This window comes from Fukomys damarensis, unplaced genomic scaffold, assembly GCF_012274545.1.
Source record: "Fukomys damarensis isolate Sample0158 unplaced genomic scaffold, DMR_v1.0_HiC HiC_scaffold_13, whole genome shotgun sequence".
In the NCBI taxonomy this organism is placed as follows: Eukaryota; Metazoa; Chordata; class Mammalia; order Rodentia; family Bathyergidae; genus Fukomys; species Fukomys damarensis.
This window is the reverse complement of record NW_022900925.1, coordinates 37,419,910-37,441,645: the sequence shown is the minus strand read 5'-3', so window position 1 is coordinate 37,441,645 and position 21,736 is coordinate 37,419,910. Positions and strand designations below refer to the sequence as shown.

The 21,736-nt window shown below is 41.1% G+C and overlaps 2 protein-coding genes across 2 annotated transcripts; both read right to left on the bottom strand.

Moving 5' to 3' along the window:
- Positions 1-945: 945 nt before the first annotated feature.
- On the bottom strand, positions 946-1,611 carry LOC104870079 (keratin-associated protein 9-9). Its single transcript, XM_010635467.3, has one exon. The coding sequence runs from the start codon at positions 1,582-1,584 to the stop codon at positions 1,045-1,047; it is 540 nt and encodes a 179-aa protein (XP_010633769.1). The 5' UTR covers positions 1,585-1,611; the 3' UTR covers positions 946-1,044.
- Positions 1,612-15,863: 14,252 nt separating this feature from the next.
- Positions 15,864-21,729, bottom strand: LOC109118391 (keratin-associated protein 9-4-like; the record flags this gene model as incomplete). Its single annotated transcript, XM_033763128.1, has 4 exons — positions 15,864-16,192; positions 18,956-19,090; positions 21,417-21,472; positions 21,602-21,729. Coding segments are annotated over 4 exons (648 nt in total), but the record flags the coding sequence as incomplete, so codon positions are not given.
- Between the last annotated feature and the right edge of the window lie 7 nt (positions 21,730-21,736).

Sequence of the window (21,736 nt, the reverse complement as noted above, 5' to 3'; positions counted from 1 at the left end):
CTCCCCTCCCCCTCCCCCTCCTCCTAATAAGTACTTAGGAGAAGGAATTTACCTAAGGGTTTGCTTTGCTTGTGATGGTCCCCTTGAGCATTTCTCAAGAGGGTGTGTTGGATTCCCCGAGCTTTTCCATGGGGATGAATTGAGCCAGCGTCTGTAGTCCCAGCTGCCACAGGCCGGAGACTACTTTGGGAAGAATGTGTTAAGCAGCACTGTTATCTGCACGTACCAGACTATTCCTCCCGCAGTTCAGTGAACTTAAGTGAATATATCTCTACAGCTATGTCCTGATATCATGCCGCCTACCTTGAGATGATAATGTAAGAGCGTTTCAGCAGGAAAAAACCCCTATTTTGGATCTTCGGTGGTCCTGCATTAGCTACAGACCACTACATAACGAAATGTTCTTAGGTGAAAAGGAAGACAGTAGTTGTTTTGGGGCCACTACGAGGCTCACATTGGTAATGCTCATGTTATGCAGTATGTCCGCAAATCCCAGGTAAGGGGTTCTGTCCCATAAAACGAAACACAGTGTGGGATGAAACACAGGTCAGAATTTATTGAAAAACATTGGGTTAAAACAATAAAGCATTAAAGTACAAGAAGTTCTTGCTTTGAGATGCTAAGAGTGATAACAAAGTGATTATGAAAAGAAGAAAGCAGGGTACAGGAAACATGAGAATGTTGAAGCAATGTGAAGGTTATTGATCAGTGGCAGAAACCTATGGGAAAGCTTTGAGGATCTTTTTTTGCAAGTTAGAGAAGAAAGGAGAGGTCTTGACTGATGAGCCAAGGCTGAGGCCACATCTTTGAATTGAGGACAGAAAAAGATGCTCTTTAATCCCCAAGACCAGGACAAAAAAAAAAAAAAAGTGAGGCTGAAGTACTCTGGACACTCTGGAGCTGATTCCTGAGGGTTTCCAAATAAAGTCAGGTAACAGACATTTTGGTGAGTGCACGGTGGCTTTGGAAGTGAATTTGTCCCTAAGGAGGTCAGTCATTGGGCAGCGCTTTTTGTGTGTAGATGGTAGTCCTTCGAGGACTTGGTCAGCAGCTGCAGGGCTGGCAGCAGCTGGATCCGAAGCTCTCGGGGAGGCTCCCAGTCAGGCAGACGCACGTGGGGAGGTAGCAGGTTCTGGTGCAGATCACGGGTCCAGAGCAGGCTGGCTGGACACAGATGCTGGGCTGGCAGCAGCTGGGTTGGCAACAGCTGGGCTGGCAGCAGCTGGGCTGGCAGCTGGGCTGGCAGCAGCTAGTTTGGCCACAGGAGCTGGACTCACAGCAGCTGGGCTGGCAACAGGGCTGGCAGCAGCTGGACACACAGCACCTGGGCTGGCAGGTAGGGGTGCTGTAGCAGCTGGTCACACAGGTGGGCTTGAAGCAGGTCCTGCAGCAGGTGGTTTGGCAGCAGGTTGGGCGGCAGCAGGGCTGGCAGCAGCTGGAGCCACAGCTGGTTTGGCCACAGCAGCTGGGCTGGCAGCAGGGGGAGCTGCAGGTGCTGGTGACACAGGCTGGTTTCCAGCAGGTGGTCCTGCAGCAGGTGGTCGTGCAGGGCTGGCAGCAGGGGGAGCAGCAGGAGTGGGTCATGGTGTCAGGTGTGGAGGGTGAGGTCCTGGTGGCAGGGGAGATTCTCAGGATGTGGGGACCTCTTCCCATCCAGGCCTTTTATACAGGAGCCTTCAAAGTTGTGACCAATCAGGAAGGCTTGTCTTTGTTGTTGTTTACATCATTTTCTAATTCTGTTTGGTATGGCAAGGAGGAAGTCATTGGCTAGGTGTTAGGAATCTTTTGAAAGTTAAGTGTTTAATCTGTGTCTTAATTGGCAGTAACTCATGGGGACTTTTGCAGATGAAAGGGCAGAGTCACATGGTCCGCACCCTTCCTGCTCTCCTGGTCCTCTGGGCCTGCGATAGCTCCTTTGGCCCTGGGGAGGGTCAGCTGCTTCTTCCTTTTAACTTCGTCCCCTTGGCTGCACTTAGGCTTGGCAGTGTCTCTGGGCACAGCGCTCTGGTGTTCACAGTGACAGGTGGGACCCCTGGTTCCACGTCTATTGCTGCAGATGCCTGGCTCGGGACTGGTGCGGGAATCTGCTTGTATTCCAGATCTGCCACCCATGAGTCCCTCGAGCACTGCTGGGAAGCAGAGCTTGGGTAAAATGCATCCCTTGTGGCAGAGCAGACCCAGAACAGGTGGGTAGAAGCAGACTGAGTCCTCTGGGACTTAGAAAAGTTCAGTCAACACCCTAGGCATCTCTGCCTCTGGTGCATAATTTTCCCAGATTGAGGAATTTCATGTACACAGGGGATATCCTCCTATCACTGGGAGAGATCTGGGAATACCAAGTCAGTGGCTCTCGTCTAAACTTTTCTGAGGCTTAACATTCATTCAAAAAGGGCTTAAGTTATTAGTTTCCAACTGGGTGCGTGGTTATAAAGTGAACAGATCCATGTCCCTGACCATGTGAAGGACTAGAATTGAACCCAACCTTTTGACTTATGAAATTGCAGTTCTCTTTAGGCTGTTGTAAAACTTTATATACGTAAAAGAGTATAGAATTGGCTGTGTTCTCTGCACCTGACTGTGAAATTCACCCAAGTATTTCATTTGTTCTTGTTGTTCTAATAATTTCTACCAAACAGAGATGACGTGGTTTATGAGGTGTGATCGAAAAGTACGGTGGATGTGTAAATTGGAAAGAGTTATTACAGTCAGAGGCAAATTGCTATTAGTGCTTCTGAACACTCTCCTCCCTCGCGTCAAACACATCCCACCGTCCCCGCCGCTTCGTGGAGCACTTCTGGAAATCCTCCTTCACGTACGTCTTCAGCTGGCCTTCCGTACTCAGTGTGGCGTCAGGGAGGAGCAGAGCGTCAGGTCTGTTGGTGAGGGGCCGAGGACGCCCCGGAATGGTTTTGCAAGCCTGCCTTACTGTTGGAGGGTACTGGGTAGCGGCGTTCCCCATATTTCTGCTCACATCTTGTAAAGACACAAAACGGGCTTTCAGAAGTGATTCCGTGAGAGGCAAAGAAGGGTGGGATCAGCCAGGTGTGGTGGCGCACGCCTGTCATCTCACCACTCGGGAGGCTGAGGCAGGAGGATCGCTGTGAGTTCGAGACCAGCCTGGGCTACGTAGTGAGTTCCAGGTCGGTCTCAACTACGTCGTGAGACCCTGTCTCAAACAACAACAACGGCAAAAGGATGGGATAAGTGTGTTTGAAGCAACCAGGGGTATTTTGAAGGGGATCAATGCAATGTGTCTTTTACTGTAATGCACTTAAAAATTTAAACATTTAGCATATCTTTTGATCACATTTCATATTTGCTTTCTCTACTCTTCGTAGGCATATGATTTGTTGGCAGCTTAGATGTTTTTGATACGGTGGGGACAACTAGAAATATTTCACATTTATGATACTTTCTTTCTGTTTCATAGATTATTTTTGCCCGAGTCACTAGGAGTTTTCTAGGCGATTCCATCTTGAGAAAGTGTGGAACTTTGTAACATTTTTTTCATCATGTATTTAGATGATGCTACGATTGTTTTACTTTTTTTCAGCAAATGTGATTCAAATGTTGATGAATGTGCCCCTGTTATGATAACCTTGTGTTTCTGGAAACAGTTGAATGTGGTTATGATCGTGTGCCTGTAGGGCCGCATTTGACTCGCTTACATCCTGGGCTGGGTGTATTTGCATGGCCGGAACCTAACCCGTTCTGACTGTACAACCTCCACCTTCTGTAATAAAGCTGGCTGCTGTGTGCCAGGATTGCCCACCACGGTCCAGCGCCGCCTTGCTGTGGCTGCCTGGGCTGGTGCTTGTGAGGAAGTCTCAGCCCATGCTAGCGTGCTAGGGCAGAGTGGGCTGTGCCGGGCAGCAGCAGAGAGAATACCTCACAGGAGGGAGCCCAGGGCAAAGCCTTTGTGCGAAGGCAGTGGTCTGGGTGTGGCTGGTCCCCCCAGGGTTGATGCCGGTCATTAGCCAGGACCCCTCGTGGGGCGGTGTGGAAGTGGGGAGGAGACTTTACGGAGTGGGGCGCAGAGGCTCCTCCTGCGCGGGCGGGTGGGGAGCAGCTCCAGGGAGTGGATCCCGGGTTTTGAGCGAAAGGGGTTGTTAGAAAGTTTGTCTTTCTTTGTGGTGTCTCCGTGTCTCATGCTTTTTCTCTTACTATGTGATCTTGGAAATCGCTTTCCTCTCCTCTTCTCTGTGGTATCGTGACCCAGCCAGGACCTCAGGAGATGCTGGTGCCGATGTCCTTTGTCCTTTGCAGCAATCGGAATCACAAGCCAGACAAACCTCTTTATACATCGCCTCGCCTCAAATCTTCTGTTACAGCAACACGGAGCTGACAGACTAAGACCCTCACCTAGGGAGGCAGAGCTGACATCAAGCAAACCTCATGCTAGCCTGGATGAGAATTTATAAAAACAAACGTGTGTTTCTTAGCTGGGCGTGTGGTGGTCAACTGGCGGTACGGATGGAGGGGCCCAGGCTCGGCGCGGGGAAGGGGGCCGCCTACCGTGAGTCCAGCGCCTGCCCAGCTGGGACATTCCACCCAGCATTCTAACCTTCTGACTCCCTACGCAGGGCTCACAGACGGACATACAGGTGCCACCTGACTTCCCTTTCGGGCATTTGTGCCAAGAAAGGATTTGTTACATAAAGTAGGAAAATTTCAGTTGGCACATTTATAACTGCACTTAATGAAAAGGCATATTTGTTTTCTAGGGGTGCTTACTGTGGGGGACCAGCCCCCACTAGTCGAATAGTATTTGAAGGAGAGAGTGAGGATTGAAAAGGAAAGACATTTTAGGTAGAGTGGAGACAAAAGACTGTCTGTTTTAATTGAGGCAAACCTGGTTATTTATATATATATTATTAGCACATTATCTTGTGTAGATATATAAGAAATATCTGTAGAAAGACATCACAAGAAAATGTTTAGACACCATAATATTTTATGATTTCTAAGGTCAAAAGTTATTCACATGTACTTTGGGCTGGAATGTGGCTTCATTAAGTTGATAGATTAGCTCCTTGTTAATCACTTCTAGTTTTCTGCATATTATTGTTAGGTGAGAGTTTCAGTTTCCCCACATTTTTTTTTATTTTAATTAAAAGAAAATAGAATTTTATTTTGTTTTTATAGATAGATTGTGTCTGTTTTAGGTGAGGATTATCAGATGAAATTTTTTATTCGTCATCAAGTAATGGGATATTTTTCTTTTTTATATTTTGTCTTAGGTTGAATATTTTTTTATGGTTCTCTTATCTGTTTTTGATTATCAGTCTTTGTTTAATAAGGAGGATCTTTTGAATGAAGATGGAGATCATGAATTTGATTAGTCATAGTAGTGATGGAAGAAATGAAAATTTTGGTCAAAATAGAAATGATCATATATCTAACATAAATTTTAATTTTAATTGTCAAAATGGGCCATAACAGTTTATATAAATGATTAAAAGATGGAAAAATATTTTTAAGATGATTTAAGAAATTTTTAGCAATTTGAGTTGTATCATATTTTAAAGAAGGGGAATTTTTTAAATTTAAAATTTTTTGATGTAATTGATGTAATTGAATAAGGTCAAGAGAAGTATTATAATTATTTTATATTTTTTGTAAATGTTTTTTTATCTGAGATCAATCATATTGTGTTTTATTATAAGATTTTTGAGTAATATAAATTTATTTATATATAGTATGATAAGAAAGATGAGATTGAATTTGTAAATTCTGAATTTTTTTTATAATATCAATTGTTTTATGAAGAGCATTTAATTTTTTTTTTAGTCTCTTATCTATATTATATTGGGTAACAAAAGTATGGGTAACATTTTGAGTGAGGGAATTAATAAATTGAGTTGTTTTTATTTTTTGGGTTAATGTTATAGTAGTCATAGTTGTTGAGGTTATAATAGTGATAAGAGTTATGATTTTAATAATAATCCATTTAATAAATCTTTTTTGTCTAGTTAAAGCCTTATTAATCATTTCAAGTATCTGTAATTCTTGTTTTTCATATCAGGTCTCATTAATGGATATAGGAATCACAATAAAGGGAGGTTGTCTTAAAACCATAAGAGATGAATTATTATTAGATATATTGGTGATATAGTTAGATAAAATATAATTTGAATAATTAACATTATATTTCTTATTGTTTTTATATATAATCTGTATATTTCCTATTAAAAGAATATATGGGGTATCGATATAGGATAAGATAGTTTTTTTTTGTTCTTTGGCTTGAGATAATATAGTATTTATGGTATTTTCTATGTTAGCAGTCCCTTTGTCAAAAATAGCAAAACTAAGGTTAGTGATTTTGATATCTGGCCATAAACGTATTTTTCCCAATGTAGCAGCAAGTTTTCAAATGTTCGTCTGAGGAAAACCTGTGTCTGTCCACCAAAGTCTAGCAGAAAGGCTAAGATAGTAGATGAACTCTCTGAGGTAGTATTGGTTAAAGACCAATTGAGGAATGTCCTTTTTGTCCTAGGAAAACTTTTCATCGTAGCAGTCCCATTTTCTTTATAACACCTTTTCCAAAATATAGTAACATTATTTTTTTGATTATCTTTCTGACAGGGATAAAGCAACTGAGGTGGTGTTTTTCTGGATTTATTGTCAAGAGAAGGATATAATAAGGCAACATATTGATTTTTTGAATGAAATCATTTTTGTGCTAGGGAGAGGCATCCAGGAATAGGTGATTTGACCAATGAGAGGCATATAGGTATATCTTGTCCATATCCAATGTAAGTATAATTCATCTCAGCCTTATTTTTTAAATTGTCAAGGTATGGGTGATCAAGCATATTTGTATCATTTATCAGTATCGGCACTTCACGTGCATCCCATGAGATAGGATGTGCAAGGGGAGGATCTGGCATGTAAGCCCAATATTCTTGAGGATCGGCATCACATCTTGCAGCAATTGACATCAGTAGGAGTATCCACATGACGAACCAGCCTTTCTGGCAGCCATCGAGTTCCATCATGTTCCTGTGAAAAAACACAAATATGTCCTCGGCCCCATATTAAAACGGGGTCGGGTCCATATCATTGGCCAGTTAAAGGATCTCTCCATTTTACCAAGGCATATGGAGAGCCTTGTGGATGCCAAAATCTCTCAGCTGCAGAATGACCATCCTTATCCACTTGTAAAAAATTTAAAATATAGAGAGCATGATAAAGATAATTCTTAGGAGACATAGGGTATAATTCCCCCTTTTTAATTTTTAAAAGTTGAATTTTAAGGGTATTATGGGTATGTTTAATAATATTTTGATTTTGGGGATTATAAGGGATGTTAGTAATATGTTTAATATGTATTTGTTGATAAAAATTAGAAAAGCTTTTATTAGTATAGTCAGAATCATTATTTGTTTTAATTTTAGAAGGTATTTTAAGAATAGAAAAATAAAAAAGGTAATGTGTAATAATATGTTTTGTAGTTTCCCCAGTTTGAGCGGAGGTTAAAATAAAATTAGAAAATGTATCAATAATAATATGAATATATTTTAGTTTTTTAAATTTTATGATATGGGTGATATCTATTTGTCATAATTGATTAGGAAGTAAATCTTTAGGATTAATATCATAATGTGGTATAGAAGAAAATTGAGGGTAGGTGGAATATTGTTTAATAATTTGTTGGGTAGTTTTTTGAGGAATTTGAAATTGATATTTAAGAGTATGATTATTTTGGTGATGGAGTTGATGGGATTGATGAGTTAAATTAATTTTTGAAAATGTAATAAATTTTGTGGAAATATTAGTAAGATGATTTTTTAAAGATAATGGATCGGGTAAAATAGTATGAGCTCGAATATGTTTAATAAAATAAGGAAGAGAATGAGTATGAATATAATTTTGTATTTGAATAAAAAGTTGTTGAATCTCTAAATTATTGGTATTAATATAGGTCATAGTTTTTAAAAAAGGAAGGGTTTTGGTCAAATATTGATTATTAGTATATAAATTAAAAGAAATATTGGTAAATTTTTGAAATATATAAAGAATGGTATGTAATTTAATTATTTGTGTTGAAGTTGTGGGTGATGAAAAAATTTTTTTATGATTATTAGTAATATAAATTGTTTTTTTATTAGAGGATTTATTAGTAAAAATAATTATATTAGGAATAGGTTTAGGTGAAATAATTTTTGGAAAAATAAAAGCTTGAAGATTTGTAAATTGTAATAATTTATTAGGTGGATAATGAAATTTAATTTGATCTGAAAAATGTGTAAATGTAATAGTTTAAGAATTATAATTTTGAAATAATTAATCTAATTGTTTTTTTGTAAAGGGAATTATAATATTAGAAGGTTTTAGATCAAAATATTTTTGAGTGTTATATTGGATTGATTGAATAAGTTGGGTAACAGTTTCATAATAAGGTTGTAAATTTTTAGTAGGTGAAATAGATAAATGAAGTCATAATAAAGGTGTATCTTGTTATAAAATAGTTGTAGGGGAATGTTTGGTTAAAAAAATAAAAGTTTTTAAGGGTTTTTGATAATCAAAATAAAATATCTGTTGATTAGAAATAGTTATTTTTATTTTTTGAAGAGTTAATCGTCTTTCGTATGTGAGGGTTTTGAGGGAAGAAGGATTAGGATTTTTTTGTAAGATATCAAAGGTTTTAATTTTTTTGTAGTTAATTTTAAATAAGGCCTTATTTAATTACTATTTTTTAGTAATTTTTGAAAATTATTTAAAGTTTTTAAATTATCTTTTTGAATCTGTAATTTTTGGGTAAATATTTTTTGAGGATATAGTTGATACCTCAAATATGAAAAAGGAGATTTTCGTTGAATTTTTTTAGGAGTAATAATTAATTTATAATTATTTAAAATTTTTTGTAAATAAATATAGTAAGTAATAATGATTTATTTTTATTTGTTAAAAGAATATCATCTATATAATGTATTACATAAATAGAAGGATAATTTTGCCTAATAGGAAACTGTCTATGTTATAAATTTTTGACATAAGGTAGGGTTATTTGTCATATCTTGAGGTAAAATTTTTTATTGGTATTTTTGTATAGGTTTTTGGAAATTAGTAGAAGGAATATTAAAAGTAAATCGTCTATAATTTGTAGGAGTTAGAGGTATAGTATAAAAATAATTTTTTAAATCAATAATTATTTTAAAAGTATTTTTAGGTATTGTGGAGGTAAGGGGGAGATCAGGTTGTAATGTTTTCATGATTTTTATAGTCTTATTAATCTTTTTTAAATCTTGTAGTAATTTTTATTAGATTTTTTCTTTATAATAAAAATTGGTGAATTTTAAGGAGAGATAGATGGTTTAATGTGGTCTTTATTTAATTGTTTTTGTATTAATTGTTGGGTGGTTGTTAATTTTTTATTAGTTAAGGGCCATTGATTAACCCAAATAGGTTTTTTGTTTTTTTAGATAATTGGATTTGTATGGGGTGTAGGAATGTTAATGATTTTTAGGGAAAATATTTCAAGTCTTGTTTAGGAGGATGGGTTGTCGGAGTTATAGAAGATTGAATTTTTTGATTTTTTTTTTAAACCAATATTAGGTAAGAATTTTTGATCAAATATTTGATTAGAAATCTTTTGATTAGGGTTATATAAATAAATTTTCATTTGTTGTTTGATATCTCTTTTTCATAAATTAATCGGGAGGTTAGGAATAATGTAAGGCTGAAAAGTCCTATAGTGTCCTTTAAAATCACTCCAATTTAGCATATCAGTATTTTGTTTAGGATTTTTATTTTGGTTAATGTCTTGTAATTGAGAGATAGTTTCTTGTAAAGGTCGTGTGTAAGGCCACTGGTTAGTAGTTATAATAGAGATATCAGTATCAGTATTTAATAATCTAATAAAAGATTTTTTTGAATTAATAATTTTATTTTTGGCCTATTAGTTTTAATAGATTGTATCCAATAAATATCTGAGGATCCAAAAATCTTTATTTTTTTTAATGGTTTTTTTATATCTTTTTGAAGTGATTATTTTGGGTAAAATAATTAATTGAGTTATATGTTGTCTAGGCTGAATAACAGAAATTTGAGAAGGTGAATAAATCATAATTTTAATTTTTTTAGTATAGTCTTTATCAATAATTTTTGGGGAAATTATAAGTCCTTTTATAGTAGAGGAATTTTTATCTAATAAGAGACTTAAAGTATCTTTAGGTAGTGGCCCAAAAATTCTAGTGGGTAGGGTTTGTATTTTCATTTTAGGGGTTAATATTGTATAGGAGGAGGAATTGAGGTCCAATCCTGTGTTGTCTGAGGTGGTTCGGAATAAGTCCTGAATGGATTTTTTGATTGATTTTGAGGGATCAGATTTTGAAAAGCCCCAAAAGTTTGATATGGGGCCTGGGGCAGGCCCCTCCGTCCGTTTTTTGAAGGAATAAAATTCCCCATGGCATTTTTTTTAGATTTATATTTATTAGCCCAATGATATCTTCTTTTATATTTAGGGCATAAATCAGGCTGTTTGGAAGAAAGCCCACCTTCTTTTCTTTGAGGGTAATTTTTTATTAAATGTTTTGTTTGATCACAATTAAAATAATTTTTATTATTTCTTTTTTTTTGAGGACTTTTGTGTTGTTGAAATAAGATCTCTTTGATGGTCTTTTCTTGTAAAGTTGCAGCCATGGTAAGACCCTGGGTGTAAGAGGGGCCAATATCAGCACATAAACGAACATAATCAGATAAATCAGCCTTTTTTTTAAAAGGATGAAGGGCAGCTTGGTAGGTAGAATTAGTATTTTTATAAGTCAATTGTTTTATTAAAATTATATCAGTTTTAGATTTTCTTATGATTTTGCTGGCAGTTTGTAATAAGCGATCCATAAAATTTTGAAAAGGCTCATCAGGTCCCTGTCTAATTTTAGAAAGATTTTTTGAGGCTCGTCTAGATGAAGGAAGTTTTTTTTAAGCATTTTTAGTAGTAGTATTAATCTGAGCATATATATCTGGGGGAAAATCTAATTGTTGAGCAACCTCAGCATAAGGTTTTTCTCTTGTTAGCATTTTATAAGTTGCATTAAGTTTTTCTTGTTGTCTATTAAGATTTGTTATTTTCTGGTATTGTTTTGTATATTCAGATTTCCATAATAAATAATCACCCCCAGAAAGACAAGCTTTAGCAATTTGTTTTTAGTTAAATGGAGGGAGAGCATTAGTGGATAAAGAATCTAGCAAGGTTTGAGTGAATGGAGCAATAGGGTTATATTGAGCACATGTCATTTTTAATTTTTTTAATTGTTTAAAAGGAACCGGATTATGAGTTTGTATAATATTTTCTTGTCCATCTATTCCCTCAAAAATAGGAAATAAATGAAGAAAATCAGACAAATCTTTCCCATTGATAGAAGTTTGTTTAAGGCTCTGCTGTAATGGGGAAAGAAAAGATTGGGAATTTATATGAAGGGGACGCCAACCATTATAGGATTTTGGTTGAAAAAGTCCTTGAAGGTCAGATGGCTCCATCCCAGGTGAAGTAGCAAATTCTAATTTTTTTGGAGTAGGCTTAGCTTGAGTTTTATTTTTATTGTGTTCCACAGATTTTTTAGTCATAGTAATAAATGGATTTCAAGAATGTCTAGGATATTCTTGAATTATTTCTTCTAAAATTTGTTTTTTAAATTTTTTTCCTAATTTTTCAATATCATAGGTAACTGAAGAAGTTATACCTTTTTCCTTTTCTGGTAATTTTTTAGGTTTTTAAAAATTTTTTTCCTCTTTTGTAAGCATAGATTTTGGATTTAAACTTTTTTTAATAAGCGACCAAAAACTAGCTATCTCAGTGGGAATCACCTTTTTCCCTTCTTTTAAATAATATTCTTTTAAATAGCACCCTATTTTATTCCATGTTTCCACATTTATGGATCCTTCTTCAGGGAACCATGGGCAAATATCCTTCACATGTTTAAAAAATTTTATAAGCTGTTGTTTAACTTTTATATCTCTTGCCTTTAAAAGGTTTTTTAACATATGAATAAATAACATATGGCTATTTCCTATTCCCATTTTTTATTTATTTATTTATTTATTTATTTTATTTTTTAAAGAAAACTCACCGCTCCTCTTTTGTCCTTTTGAAGGCCTTTTTGTTGAGATCTCCTTTTTTTTCTTTATCCAGCGGTGTCCTTCACTGTGCCTCTCGTATTCAGGTCCCTGTTCGGGTGCCACTTGTGGGGGACCAGCCCCCACTAGTCGAACAGTATCTGAAGGAGAGAGTGAAGATTGAAAAGGAAAGACACTCTAGGCAGAGTGGAGACAAAAGACTGTCTGCTTTAACTGAGGCAAACCTGGTTATTTATATATACATTATTAGCACATTATCTTGTGTAGATATATAAGAAATATCTGTAGAAAGACATCACAAGAAAATGTTTAGACACCATAATATTTTATGATTTCTAAGATCAAAAGTTATTCACATGCACTTTGGGCTGGAATGTGGCTTCATTAAGTTGATAAATTAGCTCCTTATTAATCACTTCTAGTTTTCTACATATTATTGTTAGGTGAAAATTTCAGTTTCCCCACAGCATACACTGTCATCCTCTAAAAGAGGAGGCCCATCCTTTTCCATGTAAATAAGATCAGCTGTCTGCCTTTGCAAGAATCAGTTTCAGAGCCTGGTAGATTTGTACAAATCTAACCAACCAACTTGGATGCCTTTGGAAGACAATTTCCTTTCAGTCCTGGGTGAATGCACAGGGACAATGCCACCCTATATTTTTCTTTAAAAATGATATTGTTTTGAATGCTTGTGGACCTTCCAGAAGTGACGGCTGCAATATCAATCGATCCATCAGCCTGAGTGGGCAGCGGTGTTCGCAGATCTCATAGAACTCAGTAGAAAAGGAAGCTTTCGAGTTTCCCGTTAGAGCTCACAGAGGGTGCAGATCCACCCTACCCTCTCCCAGCATCCGTCAGGCATTTGCTTAGCCGATGCTCAGTCACCAACAGCAGTGTGACTTCCGATCTCCAGAGTAGCTGATTCTCTGCTGGGGTCTCCACCCCCCATAGGCCACGCCTTTCCTCATGGATCCCTGCCACGGTCGCTGAGTGGCTGAGAACCACACGCCCCGCCCATTAGACACCTTGTGTGCTGCTATCTTTTGCTGCAGTCACATATTTTGTGCCCCTCGCTGGCACCTGTTTCCTCACCTCCTGGCTTCTACTCCATGTGCGTCCCCTGTTGGTTCCACAGATTTCGCCACGGTCGCTCCTTCCTGAGGCCGTGGTCACTGACCTTGCCCACCAGCTCTTCACAGTGAGTACTGAGTTCAGAGTGGCTCCTCCGTCTATTCTGAAAGTGCTCCAATGGCATTTTGCATGAACGATCTGGACCTCCCTAGGGGTCCTTGTTACTTCCATCTGTGCCAGTTTCCTAGTTTGCCCCATCCAGGGCCTGTCTGCGGCTCCTCTGGAGTTGGCGCATCTGTTCACCTCATCTCCTTGCTGTGGGAGAACAGACAACAGGCCCGGATGTGTGGGTTATGGTCATCTGGGAGATACTGTGCCTCTTGTTCCGCTCACTAACTGTGCTCCCCAGATGGGGAAACACGTATAACATGTTTACGATGCCTCCTGACCATCTGCTCACACACACCGTGTCATCCTCTTTTCTAAACATTTCTTTCTTTTCCCCACATCCATGTCACATTTTATGCCTACTCCCAGGTTAATCTGGGAGTGTCTTTTTTCTCCCTTGCATTGGTCAGCAGGTACCATCTTCAGGAGCCCGCAGGTCCTGTATTTTGGGGATACCACAGAAATCAGTCTGATTCATTAACCACCCCCCCCATTTTTAGCAGAAAATGTTTTCTTTTCTGAGATTTTGCTGCTTTTGATTGCCTTATCTTTGGGAGCTGTGCTTCTAGACCTCTAACAGATGCCTGAAATTGTGGATACCGCTGAGCCTTGTACAGTAGTGTATATTTTTTTCTGTAAACACACACCCATGGTGCAGTTTAACTTATAAATTAGACATAGTAAGGGATTAGCAATAACTAATAATAGACTGGAACAATTAAACGATGTAGTGCGATCACATGTATTTGGATACAGTGTGTCTCTTAATGTTGTTAGGCTGTGGGTGAATCTGGGTAGCTAAAGCCATGAGAAGTGAAACTATGAACAAAGAGAGACTGTGGCATACTTAACATTTATAAATCATTGACCTCCAGACCAAGGCATTAATGAGAAGCGATGGCACATCCATAAAGGACGGCAAAATCCAGCACAGACCGGCGATTAAAGGATGTGTGGCTGAAAGTTTTACTTGGTCACTTGGTTCTTGCAAAGCCCTAACGGATGACGATATAGACTAGTGTACGAGATCGGGCATGTTCAGGGTGGTATGGCCGTAGAGGACACAGAATAGTGGAATTCCTTCATCTTTGTCAGGTTGTGTCCAGGTATTAGCTACAGTGGGCCCTTGATGTATGAACTCAGTTTGTTCCCGAGGGCTGGTTGTAACTCAGGTTGGTCAGTGAGAGCTCGGGCTCACTACACGGCCTTCAAAGCCTCTCTCCTGCACACAGGTGGATCTCAGTGTCCTTAGAGAGACCCTGGCCCAGGATTTCTCAGTGAACGCCACACAGGAAGGGACTCTGTCATGCTCCTTCCAGGGTTCTTTAAGGGCTAAATCTGAATCTGAGAGCATCTGGAAGCCCAAGTGGCCAGCATTGGGTTGTGACTGAAGACATTGGTAGTAAGTTAAAACGAAAATTCTGGTGTCAACCAAGTTGTCCATATGTCAGGCCGGTCGCAACTGTATTGTGACACTGGCTAGGCACGACCCCTCTCACCTCGAGGCCCACTGACACACATGGACATCTGCCACCCCATTGCCATGGATGTCGTCTCTCCTGAAGGCTTTGTCCCTGTGTAAGGGACGTTTCTACCAAGGAGACGTCAGCTAATGTCACAACTGTCACCTGGGGACTTCAAGCTCCTTGTGTCGGTCATTGAGATGAAAGAAAAGGCATTGCTATGTAGTAAAGGATAATTATCGTGGAAGAGGGGGAACGCGGAGTTGAGGTTCACAGAGTACTGCATCTCCTGGTGCGTCCCTGTCTGCCAAGAGGCACAGATGGGCACGGATGGCAGCACAGCCCAACAGGGCCTGCAAAGCAAAGGCTAAGACCCTGCCTGTCTTGAGATGTCATTGGAAGCATCCCACAGCAGACGGACGAGACCCTGGCCTGCATCTCAGTCTCTCCATTAATGCTACACGAGCTGCTTCTGAATGAGGAAGGGAGAGAAGGTGACACCAAGAATGATCTGGGTATTCAGTGCACATAAGCAAGCACACTGAGACCCCCATCTTAGGAGCTTCTGTACAATAGGAAGAAACGGAACGTGAGGTGAATAATGGCTCAGAATTTATTAAGATGCACATAGGCAAGATTCCGACTAGAGAGGAGATAATTCAGTGGGGCAGTGAATAGTAAAGCAGGAGACACCAGAAATAGTACTGGAGAAAGAAAACACAGTTATGACTATTGAGTCATAACCTATGAGAAAGTTTTAGGGAGATGTTTTTGTGAGTTATGTAAAGAAAGAGAGAGAGAGAATTTTAACTAAGAGTCAAAGCTGAAACTGTAGCTCCAAATCAAGCACGTATGAAGATGGCATTTGATCTGAGATAAAAAATCTAGGAAAGAAAAAAAAAACAGGATGAAATATTCTGCACTTCGTTAAGCTAATTGCAAGGATTCACTAGAGTGAGTACACACAGTGGCTGGGCTGCAGCAGCTGGTCACACATGTGGGCAGTTTCAGTGAGAGCAGAGTCCAGGAAGTGACTACCAAGTCAGTGCCTTGGGATAATGAAGTCCTCTGGGGAACGGATCAGCAGCTGGAGGTCTCGGAGTAGCTGGACCCACAGCAGCTGGGTGGGCAGCAAGGGGAGCTGCAGCAGCTGGTCACACAGGTGGGCTTCCAGCAGGTGGTCGTGCGGCAGGTGGTTCTGCAGGAGCTGGGCTGCCAGCAGGGTGGGCAGCAGTTAGACCCAGAGCTGGTTTGGTCAGAGCCACTGGACTCACAGCAGCTGGGCTGGCAGCAGCTGGACACACAGCAGCTGGGTGGGCAGCATGGGGAGCTGCAGCAGCTGGTCTCACAGGTTTTCTTGAGGTGTGAAGGTTTCTTCCCATCTGGGCTTTTTATACCCTGGCCTCTGCCTGTTGGGACCAATGAGCAGGACTTCCTTGTATTTGTAGTTGTTGTTGTCACTCGCATCTGATGAATTGTCAATAAGGTAGTTGTCCTGGGTGTTTTGATGCGTGTGAAAGTAGCGTTATCATCTTTTTGTTAATTATGAATGCTATTTAGGTCCCTTTTCCTGAAATCAGAAATGGGCTTTTTATACCCTGGCCTCTGCCTGTTGGGACCAATGAGCAGGACTTCCTTGTATTTGTAGTTGTTGTTGTCACTCGCATCTGATGAATTGTCAATAAGGTAGTTGTCCTGGGTGTTTTGATGCGTGTGAAAGTAGCGTTATCATCTTTTTGTTAATTATGAATGCTATTTAGGTCCCTTTTCCTGAAATCAGAAAGCCGGAGTCATGGCCAGCACAATTTCTGCTGACACCGTAGCATGTGGTCCTGCGGTCCTTCGTGCTGGCCTGGGGAGGTGAGAGCAGTTGTCCCTCCTGGTGTGTGTCCTTTCACTCTTCATATGTTTCGAAGAGCCCCAGACAGTGAGGATTCCGAACGATTCCTTCTGTCATGAGTGGAAAGGCCACTTGGGTCCACCCAAGGCAGATTCCTCAGAAAAGCCCGACCTAGGGGTGCAGCAAGCCCCCCACCCCTGGCCACCTGCCCCGTGTTGTTCTCCATTGCTATCACAGGCACACAGGGAAAGGGTGGTTTCATCATCATCTTCACGTGTGCATCAGCACCAGGCAGGAAGCAGAGGCAGAAGCTGCACACAGGGTGTCGGGAACCATCCGCAGGTCACTGTGCATCTGCATTTCCCGCTGCCTCAGGCCCTCAAATGAGATCCGAGAAGTGTCTTAGATGTAAATCTGATAGGTCCCACAGTGTGTGCATCTTGGCTCGGTAAATGGAGGAAAATGAGAAATATAAAATGGTATCCAAGGTAGTTTTTAATCTGTAAATATACACATTTCCCCAAATTGGGGAAATTACCTGCCCTGATTTCCTAATTTTGCCCTTCTCTGTGGGTACACATGTAGCACTAATATTGTTGCGTCTGAGGGAAGAGGAACCACTGCTCACACACCGGGAGAATTAGACAGCGTAGCACCACGTCACTGACACAAGTGTCTCCTCGTGACCCCATCCTTGGAGTCTTCTGAATCCTCCTGGCTGTGCTCATGCCTTACATTTGCATGTGTTTGATGACTGCCGTGTCTCAGACACGTGCTGCTCCTTTTCCTTTGTTGTCAGGTGGCGCCTATTCCAGTCTTGTGTGTTTGTTCCCGCTGTCGGTTTGTACTGCTTGTGTGGGTTCTGGATATGAGTGCTGGGGATACGACCGGCAGGGCACACACAGCGGTCGTTATCTCTGGATGTCACCTGCAGGTGGGCGGTGGGTGTGTGCCCATCTCTGCAGTGTCTGTGCCTGCTTGGGGTTTCTTTTTCAGTGTTCTCAGTACCTGTTTGCAGCAAGTAATCTCTGTAGGGGATTGGTGCAGGCAAAGAACACATTTCACCTGTCTTATTTTCCCCTCTCCTGCTACCTCTTTTATTTTTACAGCAGCAGAATCATTTATTTCTTATAAGACTTTATAAAGTTAATTATTCTATATACAGCTTTAAAGCCAGAAGAAAATAACAAAAAAAAAGTAAAACGATTGTACTAAGCCAATGTATAATTTTAGATACACAGTAAAAGAGAGAAAAAAAAAAAAGGTTTTGCATCCAGTGCAGAAAATATATCTGAGTCCAGGGATTTAGCTCAGTGGTTTTGTCGCCTGCTTTGCAAGCACAAGGACCCGAGTTAAATCCCCAATACCCCAAAAACAAACAAACAGAAAACAGGAAATGTATTTAAAAGTGTCTGTGATTAGGTTATTTTATCCGATGTCTCCTGGTTCATTTTCCTCTTATTCTCTTCATGTTGTCTTTTTATTTAGTTGCAGTTCTTACTTTAATATGTGACACTTTGAGCAATGCGATAATCCTACCATTTCCTTCATGGTACATTGAGAGTCTTGTTGAACAAATCTTTATGTAGCTAAACCTTATGAAGATATTCTGTTGTCTTTTAAAACTTTATATTTTACTTTTCACACTTACATTTCAAATGCAGCTTTCATTTATTCTATTTAGTTTTTCCCCCAGGCAGAAAGTGCCAAGCGAGGGACAAGATTTGAAGTCTGCATTCTGTGTTCAGTTGAAGCTCTCTCTCCCCTGTGTGTGTGTGGGGGGCACATTTTCTCACATCTTTCCATGTCCTTTAAAAAATGAAATCTAGACTTTTAAAATAACAGTGTGTCACCTTTGGAGATCACTTAATTCCTTATAGTGTGTTTGCTGTTGCTGTTTGTGAGTTCTCAAGATTTTCTATTAAGTTAGCATGCATGGTTGGTGAAAAAAATAATGATAATAGTCATAACAATAATTTTTCGCTGGTAGAAATTTCCTGAAACTCCTCAGATCAATACTGTACATCCTCCTGTCACTGCTGAGGGCCTTTGCACACTTGGTGCCTGTGCCTCCGACCCTCAGCCTGACAGCAGGCAGCTCTGCCTGAGCCCTCACTTCCTGTGTGAGCCAGAGACCCTCAGGTCAGCCAGAGGTGAGAGCCCAGCGTCTCCTTGGGTCCGTGGAGCACACACGGGGCTCGTTGTACGTGCAGAGCCTCTGAGGCTCCTCGGAGTCTGTCAGAGCTCATCAAGGCCCCTTGGAGATGTCGTTCTCCTGGTTTTCTTTTTGAATGCTCTGGATATACTAGTGTTGTCCCAAGCTGTCCTCTACCTCTGGGTCGTGCGATGATGAACAGTTGCCTCTGCTTGTACACAGCAAAGGCCTCCACGCAAAGGCCCTTCAGAGTTAGCGACGTTCGAAACAGCTCCGAGTGCGCCCTGGAGGGAGAGGGATCCAGAGAAGGTGCTGATGGAGCAGTGAGGACGGTTCTCCTGGGGTGAGTGTGGAAGGAGCCCTGGCTGCGGCTGAGCTGACCCCAGTCACTGCGGGCTGCTCCTGTTCTTTCTGCCCATGACCGTGGGATGTTGTGAACCTTGCTGTTGTAAACATGGATGTATCCCCATAGTATGGTCATTTCAATTCTTTAGGAAGATACCCAAATTGCGTGTAGATGGGTGTAATAGACATTTTTCATTTTATTTTTGAGAAGCCTCCGTATGGCTCTCCATAGTTGCATACTTCCTTACATTCCCATGTACAATGCAGGAGGAACCCTTTCCCTCATGATTGTGCCAGCATTTGTTGCTTTTTGAGTTATTGTTTTTGTGATCTGCATTTCTTTGCTGACCAAAGATGCTGACATTTGTCCTTGTAGTTATTGGCCCTTTCCTGCAGCTGTGAGAGGAGTCTGTTCATTGCTTTTGCCCAATACTGTCTGAGTGTTTTCATGTTGGGGATCCAAATTTTTGAGTTCTTCAAATATGCCGTGTATTCGTCCTCTGTCTGAGAAATAATGGGCACATTTTTTCTTTTCTTTTTCTTTTTGCATCTGGTGGGTTGTCTGTCTTGGTTTTTTTCCTTTGCTGTGTGGAAGCCTTTTCACTTTGTAGAAGCCCATCTGCTGATTGTCAGTATTGTATGTTGTGCAGTGTGTTATGCTCAGGGAGTCCTTCCCTATTTCTGTGTCCTCACGAGTGTGAGCAAGTTTTCTTCCCCTGGAAATTGTGTCTGTTTTTATGCCTAAGTCTTTGATCCATTTTGATTTTATCTTAGTACAGTGTGGAAGATATTGATGTCGATTCTGTCTTGTGCACGTGGATAACCAGTTCTCCCCGCAGACTTTTTTTAAGCAGACTGTCTCTTCCAGCGTAGGTCATAGACTCTTTTGTCAAAAATTATCTGTCTGAAGGTGCTTGGGGTTTTTTTTTTTTTTGCATCCTTTCTTGTGTTTCTTTTGTCAGCATGTTTTTTATGCAAGTACCATGCTGTTTTTATCACTATAGCTTTGCAATACAATTTGAAGCCTGGGATTAGAAGGCCTCTTACCTTGATCTTGTTGCTAAGGATTATTTTTGCTATTCTGTGTCTCTTCTGTTTCCATGTGAATTTTGGGATAGTTTTTTCCAGCTCTGTAGGGTATTTAGAATGGAATTGCAGCAAACCTCTCTGTTTTCCTGGTTCCTTATTTTTCTCTTAATTGTGCAAAGGAAAGTGTCCACCATATCCAAGTGTAAAGATGTCCTCTCTCAGGGAAGCCTGAGCCAGGGCAGGCTGGGGCATATCTTTCCAGAGCTTAGTTACATTCACTTGGATCAAGATCTAAAGTGTGGGACCTGTGAGGGGAAGGAAGAACAGCTGGGCATTGGGCCAGGACACAGAACAAGGACCTGCACAGCTCCCGCAGGCCCAGATATTCTTGGCTCAAAACCCCTGTGAGGTCATTGTGGGGCTACCGTGGGTGGACAGGAGTGCAAGGTGGTGTGAAAGTAAGCTCTGATGAAGGAAGTTCTATACAACAAAAGAGACGCAGGAAAATATGCACCGTGATACAGATTTATTTGGAAATAAAGAGGAGAGGCTCCTCATGACCAGGGTGACAATGGAAAGCACGCTCACGGGCAGAGAACAGGTCCCGAGACAAGGATGCACCGGGGAAGCCCTGAACACCATCACTCTAGGTGGGATGAGTTGGGAAGGAGCTGTAAGTCTTTGTTAGTGTATTGCGTAGGTTCTTGGAGAGAAAGGAAGAGGATTGGTTTTCTACATAGGAGGAGAGGAGTCAAGGTCGAGAGCAGATGAGGGAGCTCAGAAGGCAGAACACGGTGAAGAGGCCAGAGAGGAAGGGTCAAGGAGCAGGATGTCTCCCAGGAATCACCCGCTCCAGACCCTGTGCGAGAAGACAGGCAGGAGTTGCTGATGTCAAAGGCTGGAGAGTGGTTGGTCTCAGCCCTGAGGTAGCTGATGGGGAGGTGGAATGTGACAGACGTCAGAGTCCACAGCAGCCAGGTTGGCAGCAGCTGGAGCCTTAGCTGTTGGGGAGGCTGCTGCACAGGCAGACACACACGGGGTGGTAGCAGGTCCTGGTGCAGTGCACAGGTCAGAGCAGGCGGCTCACAGCAAGTGGGCAGATAGCAGACTCACAGCTGCTGGGCTAGCAGCAAGGGGAAGTGCGGTAGCCGGTCACACAGCACGGCAGTTTCAGTGAGAACACATCGGCTGTTGTCACCAGTCTAGGAGGTGAATACCACGCCAGTGCCTTGTGTCGATGGGGCTCTCTAGAGAATGGATCAGCAGCAAGAAGGCAGACAGCAGCTGGGCCCACAGCAGCTGGGTGGGCAGCAAGGGGAGCTGCAGTAGCTGGTCACAAAGGTGGGCTTCCAGCAGGTGGTCGTGCGGCAGGTGGTTCTGCAGGAGCTGGGCTGCCAGCAGGGTGGGCAGCAGTTAGACCCAGAGCTGGTTTGGTCAGAGCCACTGGACTCACAGCAGCTGGGCTGGCAGCAGCTGGACACACAGCAGCTGGGTGGGCAGCATGGGGAGCTGCAGCAGCTGGTCTCACAGGTTTTCTTGAAGCAGGTCCTGCAGCAGGTGGTTTTGCAGCAAGGTGGGCAGCAG

Coding starts and splice junctions, on each gene's coding strand:
- LOC104870079 (XM_010635467.3), bottom strand. CDS start 1,584: ATGACCCACTCCTGCTGCTCCCCCTGCTGCCAGCCCTGCACGACCACC.